Below are 8,844 nucleotides of genomic sequence, written 5' to 3' on the forward strand. Positions count from 1 at the left end.
CAGGCTCGCACCACCACGCCTTACTAATTTTTTGTATTTCTGGTAGAGACGGGGTTTCACCATGTTGCCCAGGCTGATGTTGAACTACTGAGCTCAAGCAATCCGCCAACCTCGGCCTCTCAAAGTGCTTGGATTACAGGCGTGAGCTACTGCACCTACCTGTTGGTCATTAGTGATGATTATCAAATATTTCCAAAGCTGTCTTCTGGAGGCATGGTAGGGCTGTTCTCTCTTGGCCACTTACGGCTGGGTAAAGCCATGTGACTTTTTCTGGCCAATGAGCAGTGAGATGAAATAGTGCATCATTTCTGAACCAGAGTATTTAATTATGGGTATGAAGCCTTCTAGATATGTCTTTCCTCAGTTACAGTGACCCAAAACATTCCAGATAGTGACAACTCTTTTTTTCAGAGACAATCTGTCACCCAGGCTGGAGTACAGTGGTGTAATCACAGCTCACTGCAGCCTTGAAATCTTGGGCTGAAGTGATTCTCCTGCTTCGACCTCCCAAGTAGCTGAGACTACAGGTGTATGCCACTATGCCCAGCTAATTTTAAAAGGTTTTTTAGAGATGAGATCTTGCTATGTTTCCCAGGCTGGTCTCAAACTCCTGGGCTCAAGCAATCCTCCTGCCTCAGCCTCCCAAGCAGCTGGGACTACAGGCATGAGCCACTGCACCCAGCTCAGAAGTTACTTTTGTATCGTTTTTACCACCCCGCCCCCCGCAAGACTTTGGTGCTATTTGTTACAGTGGCATAAACTGGCCTGTCCTGACTAATACATTACACCATTGACATCACGGCACCTGAGTCTAGCCAAGGACTTCCATGTTAGTTTACTAGGGTTGCTGTAACAAAGTTCCACAGATGGGGTGACTTTGGCAACAAAAATGTGTTGCTGGCCAGGTGCAGTGGCTCACATCTGTAATCCCAGTACTTTTAGAGGCCAAGGTGGGTGAATTGCTTGATCCCAAGAGTTCAAGACCAGCCTGGGAAACATGGCAAAACCTTGTGTCTACCAAAAATATAAAAATTAAGCAAGGTATGGTGGCACGTGCCTGTGGTCTCAGCTATTTGGGAGGGTGAGAGGATGGTTTAAGCCCAGGAAATGGAGGTGGCAGCGAGCTGAGATGGTGCCATTGCACTCCAGGGTGGGCAACAGAGCCAGACCCTATCTCAAAAAAAAAAAAAAAAAAAATAAAAATAAAGACAGCAAGGAGGACAAAAGAAAAAAAAAAAAAGAAAAAAAAAAAAAAAAAAAAAGAGAGAGAGAGAGAGGGTGGGAGTTATCTCAGGGATCTTTGCTTCATCTTTGGAGCAATGATAATTCAACAAATATTTACTAAGCACCTGCTGTGAGCCAGGGACCTTTCAATGCAAGGTTTTTCCAGTGATGAAACTTATATTCAAGTGAGTCTTAACAAGTAAACACGTGAGGCCAGGTATGGTGGCTCATGCCTTTGACTCTAGCACTTTGGCTGGCCGAGGTGGGAGGATCAATTGAGCCCTGGAATTTGAGAACAGCCCAGACAACACAGCAAGACCCTTGTTTCTACCAAAAAAAGTTTAAAAATTAGCCAGCTGTGGTGATGCTTACCTGGCTAAGCATCTGTGGTCCCAGCTACTTGGGAGGCTGAGGTGGGAGCATCGCTTGAGCCTGGGAGATTGAGGCTGCAGTGAGCTATGACTTCACCACTGCACTCCAGCCTGGGCAACAGAGTGAGACCATCTCTAAAAAAAAAAAAATAATAGTTAATTAAAAACTTTAGGCCAGGTGTGGTGGCTCATGTCTGTAATCCTAGCACTTTGGGAGGCCAAGGTGGGTAGATAACCTCAGGTCAAAGTTAAAGGCCAGCATAGCCAACATGGTGAAACCCCATCTCTACTAATAATACAAAAGTTAACCAGGTGTGGTGGTGGATGTCTGTAATCCCAGCTACTTGGGAGGCTGGGGCAGTGTGGCTTGAACCCAGGAAGCAGAGGTTGCAGAGAGCCAAGATCATGCCATTGCACTCCAGCCTGGGTGACAGAGCAAGACTTCATCTCAGGAAAACAAAGACAACTTTATACCTGTAATCCCATCATTTTAGGAGGCCAAGAGAGGCAGATTGCTTGAGGCCAGAAGTTCGAGACCAGCCTGGACAACATGGTGAGACCCCCACCTCTACAAAATAAAAATTCAAAACTAGCTGAGTGTGTTGACTTGCACCTGTAGTCCCAGCTACTCGGGAGGTTGAGGTGGGATGACCACTTGAGCTCAGGAGGTCAAAGCTGCTGTGAGCCATGATCACACCACCACACTCCAGCCTGTTTGACAGAGTGGGGTCGTGTGTCAAACAATAGTAACAATAAAGTAAAACAATAAAAAACAAATGAAACAACTGTGACTAATGAAGTGCTATAAAGGCAAAGAGACAGGGGCCAAAAAGGACAAAGAAGTTACTGTACACAGTCCGAAGAGGTGACAATTGAGAACAGGCTTAATAAGCTACGCAGAGAGTAAAAAGCCCAATTCTGGGCTTTGAGCCAGGAATAGATGGAGAATTGGAGGAATAGAACGAAGGCTGGTACAGCCAGGGTGGAAGGGAAACCAGTCAGGATGGAGACACCAATAGGTGCCAAATTATGGACTGAACTTTCGGCTTAATGTCCCCCCCACCACCCACCCTCAAAACCCAGAAATCTGGAGGGTGCAGGGATATCAAGGGCTTGGAGGGAAAGATACAGAGGGGACATCAGCAGCACCTCGGACAGCACCCTCCCTGTCCATGGTGCTGACAACGCAAGGCTCTGACAGTCAGTGGGAATGTAAAACAGTGCAGCTGCTGTGGAAAAGTTAGGTGGTTCCTCAATTCGATGCAGAATCTCCACATGGCCTAACAATTCCATTCCTGGGCATCTAACCAAGAAAACTGAAAGCAGAGATCTAGATACTTGTACACCCGTGTTCACAGCAGCATGAGTCACCATAGCCACAAGGTGGAAGAACTCAAGTGTCCAACTGATGAACCAATAAACACCATATGGTCCATCCATACAATAAAATATTATTCAGCCATAAACAAGGAAACAGTTCTGGCTGGGCATGGTGCCTCACGCTTGTAATCCCAGCACTTTGGGAGGCCGAAGTGGGCCAGTTTGAGACCAGCCTGGGCAACATGGTGAAACCCTGACTAGTAAAAATACAAAAATTAAGGCCAGATGTGGTGGCACATGCCTATGATCTCAGCACTTTGGAAGGCTGAGGCAGGTGGATTGCTTGAGGCCAGGAGTTTGAGACCAGCCTGGCCAACATGGTGAAACCCTGTTTCTACGAAAAATAAAAAAATTAGCCAGGTGTGGTGGTGCTCGCCTGTGTAGTTCCAGCTACTTGGAAGGCTGAGACAGGAGAGTCACTTAAATCCAGGGGTTGGAGGCTGCAGTAAGCTGAGATTGCACCACTACACTCCAGCCTAGGTGACAGAGGGGGAAGCACGGTCTCAAAAATTAAATAAATAAACAAACACAGAATTTAGCTGAGCGTAGTGGTGGCTGCCTGTAATCCCAGCTACTCAGGAGGCTAAGGCAGGAGAATCACTTGAACCTGGGAGGTGGAGGTTGCAATGAGTGGAGATCATGCCACTGCACTCCAGCCTGAGCAACAGAGCGAGACTCGTCTCAAAAAAAAAAAAAAAAAAGCAATTGCGGGGTGCCATATCAGGCCCCCAAAAGCACCTGTGAGCCCTGGAGGGTGGCATGGAAAGTTCGGGCATTGTCTGGAGTCAGCACTGGCCTCTGAGGTGCCAGAGAGAGGGCAGAGTGGGGAGAAGCACCTAGTGGGGCTCCTTGTGAATTCTAGAAAGCACTCCCTGCATGGGCAAGCACCAGGTGTGTCAGACCGCATCCCCCGCCATCCTGAGCACAGAAAGTGAGCCCCCAGCCTGAAGATGACAGGAGGCCATTTCCAATAGGTGAGTTTATTAGGGGAGGGGACTGGTCAAGTCATCAGTGCAGCACTGTGCCCCCTCGGGGCTGGTCATTCCAGTGTGTGGGCCCCGGGGGTCACAGGCATAGCAGCAGGAGGGGGAATGAGTACCCCCACAGGGCCATCCCCAGCCCAGTCCAGGGGCGGGGATAAAGGGGTGACCCCTGGTGAGGTCCTCAGGCATCTGTGGCTGAGCCGGGTGGCTCCTGGGGCAGACAGCGCCGGTGCCGGAGAATCGACTTCTCCTCCTCCTGCAGGGACAGGTCACACACACGCATGTCACCCAGTATGGGACACTGATACATCACTGCGCACATGTCAGCCAGCACCCAGCACACAGGATCTCAGATACACCCCCTCCCACTGTACTCATGACCCTTCCGAGGATGTGAGGGGACCCTGGGCTGCCCACTCTTACCATCTCAGAGGCAGTGCTGGGGCTTGCGCCCTCAGGCGACCCGCCTTCATCCCTTGAGCAGTCAGGTCCGGCATCCTCCTCGTACTCTGTCAGGCAATCTGACTCCTCTCCTGGAATTGGGGAGCAGGGCATGGGTGAGGGGATCAGGGCTGGCCTGCCATCTCCAGCCACTCCCCTCCCTCTTGGGAGTCCTCTGGGCCCCTCACCATCAGCACAGCCATCAGAGACGTAGCTCGTGGGGGGCTCAATCCGGGACACAATCTCTGCCAAGTCGGTGAAACCAGAGCTTGGGAAAGCAAGCACCTGTGGGGTGATGTTGGTAAGGCTCTTGGGGAGGTCATAGAGTCTCGGGGCCCCTGGGGGGCCCAGTGGTGCACTGGGGGCTTAGAGGAGATCCTAGAGTGGCAACTCTCTTAAGTCAGCAGAGGTCTGAGAGCTCAGCAAAACCCAGGGATATATGGGGCCATCTGAGGTTTGCAGGAGACTTTCAGGGGGCCCGGCTTTGGAATCACTGGAGTCAGAGTGGCCCCAGTATGGGAACATCACAGGCTTACGTCTGCACGGCGGCTCTCATTGAGGTCTGCAGACCGCCGGTCTGTGAGCATTTTCTCAATGACGTTGCCACGGCTCCAGCCTCCAAACACCGCCTTCCCGTACTGGTAGCCCACATCCTATGGGAAGTGAGGGGCTGAGTCCATGCTTGCAATCTTGCTTTGCTTGTCCCCACTGTCTGCCTCTTCTCTGGTCCCCCAAAAGCCTGATGCTCTGGGGCAGCTGGCATTTGAGACTAAACCTATTTCACAGTCAGCTGCACATAGCACACTCACCTACACATTCCCTCTCCTGCTGTTGACAGACATTACCAATCAATCTCTCCATGTTCTTTCCCACTTGGCCCCATGCAGGGTGCTGGGTACCAAATAACACATGGTGGTGACGTGCAAGCTTACTCTGAAGTCTGCAAACAGGGAGTTCATCTGTGGATATCGCCATCTCCCAAGCCCACAGCAAACCTTTTAAGTTTCTCATGGCATGCTAGCCCAGTGAGCCCACAAAGGACATCACACATTTCTACTGAGACTCAGGGCTTCTGGTCTGCAGCTACTGATCAATTTTTTTTTAAAAAATGTTATTTAAATATTTAATTTTTAAAATTATTATTATGAGACTGCACTCCCAGGCTTGAGTGCAATGGCACAATCTTGGTTCACTGCAACCTCTGCCTCCTGGGTTTAAGAGATTTTCCTGCTTCAGCCTCTCAAGTAGCTGGGACTACAGGCATGTGCCACCACACCCAGCTAATTTTTGTATATTTAGTAGAGATGAGGTTTTACCACATTGACCAGGTGGTGTCGAACTCCTGATTTCAAGTGATCTGCCTGCCTCATCCTCCCAAAATGCTGGGATTATATGCATGAGCCACTGTGCCCGGCCCTTTCTTTTTTCTTACAGACAGAGTTTTGCTCTGTCATTCAGACTGGAGTACAGTGATGCAATCACAGCTCACTGCAGCCTTGAACTCCTGGGCTCAAGTGATCCTCTCATTTCAGCCTCCCAAGTAACTGGGATAACAGGCATTCACCACCACACCCAGCTAATTTTTTATTTTTAATCTTTGTAGAGTTGGGGTGTTGCTATGTTGCCCAGGCTGGTCTTGAACTCCTGGCTTCAAGCAATCCTCCCACCTCAGCTTCCCAAGGTGCTGGGATTACAGGTATGAGTCACCATGTCTGGCCCCCTGATCAATTTCAGTTGGCTAGGGTTATGGCACATTTTTCAGGGTCAGTGGCACATAATACACAAATTGCTACCTCCCTCTCCTGGACCTGTGACAGACATTACTACTCCATCACTATTCTTATTCCCACCAACACAGAAATGGCACTAGAAATCGCTATACAGTGCTTCCAGGGGTGCAGCTGGCTCATAAGGAGAAACACTTAATACACAGCACATGCACAGCCACACCCCTACCACATCCCCTGCAGACATCACTAATTGATCACAGATCTGTTTCCCACAGATTCCAGATGGGATTCCTGGATTCCTCCCCCCCACACTGCTCTGGGCTTTAAGTGGCAAAGCTTTGCCAAACCACTGGCAATGCTTTGCTACTTAAATATGCAGGCACCATGTCACTCCTGCCCACTCACATAGATCTGGTCGAACTTCCCGAAGTCCATGGTCTTGAAGCAGTCAATGGGTGGGCGCAGGTACTCGCAGTAGGAGCTAGACTTGACCACCTCCAGCTGTCGCACGCAGGACACGTAGGCCAGGCGGGACTGGATCTCGGCCATGTCTGGAACCTTCACTTTGTCCGCCCAGGGGTTCAGCCGTTTCCACAGCAGCCACCAGCCGGACAGGCTGTCCCCATAGGTGCTGAGGTCTGTCTCATCCTGGCTCCCCACATCGATGGCGATGACCGTTTTGGCACCCATGCTGCGGGCGATGTCCGCTGTGGGGCCAGGGGGTCAGCAGGCTGCTCTCCCCTCGGGGGCCCAGGGCAGAGATGTTCAACCCAGTCATATAGACGCCATCATGCAAATGATCACACAAAAAAACCATACATGCAAACGACATGCTGTCTTGTACAGGGCATGGAAATGATGCAATTGAAGTTGAGGGGGTGGGGTCAGGTGTTGGGTGTTTTTTTTTTTTTTTTTTGAGACAGTGTCTGATTCTGTCACCCAGGCTGGAGTGCATTGGTACCATCTCAGTTCAGTGCAACCTCCGCCTCCCCGGTTCAAGTGATTCTCCTGCCTCAGCCTCCGGAGTAGCTGGGATTAGAGCCCCACACCACCACGCCTGGCTAATTTTGTATTTTTAGTAGAAATGGGGTCTCATCATGTTGGCCAGGCTGGCTTCAAACTCCTGACCTCAAGTGATCCGCCCACCTCAGTCTCCCAAAGTGTTGGGATTACAGGTGTGAGCCACCACACCCAGCAAGTATTGAGTTCTGGGGAAACAGGGACAGAGGCAGTGGGAGAAGAGATGGGAGGCCAGACACAAGGGAAACCGAGATGTAGAAGGAGAGAGAGACAGAGTAGAGACAGCAGGAGGAAGGGATACCCAGGTCAGAGACATGAAAAGGAGCAAGAACCCAGGCACAGAGGTGGTTCTCGAGGCCGAGACAAGGGACAGAGAGCAAGAAGGGATGGGGGAGACTAAGGAAGCGGGACAGAGGGAGTGGACAGGGGCGGGTGGTGTGTCCATGGGCCTGTGTCTGCATGGCTGTGTGCCTTAGGGAGAATCTCCCAGTGATTCTGGGGAAGCAAAACCAATGTCCTGTAGCCAGATCCAGCCCAGGAAGATACCCAGTTCTCTACTGGACTTTACACATGCATCTCTTGTAATGGATCTTGAATGTATATCCACTTGTGCCTAACACAGCACACCAGCAGGTGGATGGAGATTTCAAAGAAGCTCCCTAGAGCTTCTCTATGGGTCTAGGTCCATGTGTCCACGTCTGCGTGTCCGTGTGTGCCTGCTTGCGGCCCTGCTGTCTAAGACCCCATGGGAGGCTGTTTCTGTGAACAGGTCCATCTCTGGCTGTGCCTTCATCTCTGTAGACACACCTGGGACTGTTCATGTTCACTACAGAGCTGGATCACTGTCCAGACGTGTTTCCTTGTGTATCTCCGTGTGCTCTCACCTGCAGGTCTGCACACACATGCTCACGTGAGTGGGTTTACGACGTGTTTATCTGTCTAGAAAGCCTGTAGCAGTGGGAGTTGGCAAACTCTGCAAAGGGCTGAAAGGAGGTAACTCTGTCTTTGTGGACCACACGGTTTCTGTCCCAGTGACTCCACAACTGCTGCACGGAAGCAGCCACAGAAATGACTGGGTGGGCTGTGTCTCAATCAAACTTTTTTTTGGTTTTGATTTTTTTTTTTGGAGATGGACTCTCACTGTTGCCCAGGCTGAGGTGTGGTGGCGTGATCTTGGCTCGCCTGGGTTCAAGCAATTCTCCTGCCCCAACCTCCTGAGTAGCTCAGATTACAGGTGTGTACCACCACACCCGGCTAATTTTTGTATTTTTAGTAGAGACAGGGTTTTGCCACATTGGTCAGGCTGGTCTTGAGCTCCTGACCTTAGGTGATCTGTCTGCCTCAGCCTCCCAAAGTGCTGGGATTACAGTTGTGAGCCACTCTGCCTGGCTCAATAAAGCTTTATTTATAAAATCAAACAAAGGGCCAGATTCAGCCTGTGGGTCATAGCTTGCCCACCCCTGGCCTACAAGATTGTAAGCATGTGTGCAGCTATCATACATGTCTATTTGGGTATATACACTTTCTGGGTGTGGAATTTTGTTTGTTTTTTTTGAGACAGTCTCACTCTTTTGCCCAGGCTGGAGTGAAGTGGCACGATCTTGGCTCACTGCAAACTCCAGCCCCCGGTTCAAGCGATTCTCCTGCCTCAGCCTCCTAAGTAGCTGGAATTACAGGCACCTGCTACCTTGCCCA

General features: G+C 50.5%; 1 protein-coding gene across 7 annotated transcripts in view; it reads right to left on the reverse strand.

Moving 5' to 3' along the window:
• Positions 1 to 3,939: 3,939 nt before the first annotated feature.
• Positions 3,940 to 8,844, reverse strand: part of PNPLA6 (patatin like phospholipase domain containing 6) — a 28,370-nt gene continuing 23,465 nt past the window's right edge. For 6 of the 7 annotated variants that reach the window (XM_017500172.2, XM_017500168.2, XM_037728375.1 and 3 more), the window contains 5 exons: positions 6,535 to 6,836; positions 4,936 to 5,052; positions 4,588 to 4,684; positions 4,382 to 4,491; positions 3,940 to 4,214 (listed from right to left, as the gene is read on the reverse strand). In XM_017500172.2, the coding sequence (XP_017355661.1) occupies positions 4,140 to 4,214; positions 4,382 to 4,491; positions 4,588 to 4,684; positions 4,936 to 5,052; positions 6,535 to 6,836 (701 nt within the window). In that variant the 3' untranslated portion in view covers positions 3,940 to 4,139. The remainder of the gene's footprint in view (positions 4,215 to 4,381; positions 4,492 to 4,587; positions 4,685 to 4,935; positions 5,053 to 6,534; positions 6,837 to 8,844) is intronic. The other variant, XR_001816915.2, reaches the window with a different exon arrangement.

Source organism: Cebus imitator, unplaced genomic scaffold, assembly GCF_001604975.1.
Source record: "Cebus imitator isolate Cc_AM_T3 unplaced genomic scaffold, Cebus_imitator-1.0 Scaffold263, whole genome shotgun sequence".
Classification (NCBI taxonomy): domain Eukaryota; kingdom Metazoa; phylum Chordata; class Mammalia; order Primates; family Cebidae; genus Cebus; species Cebus imitator.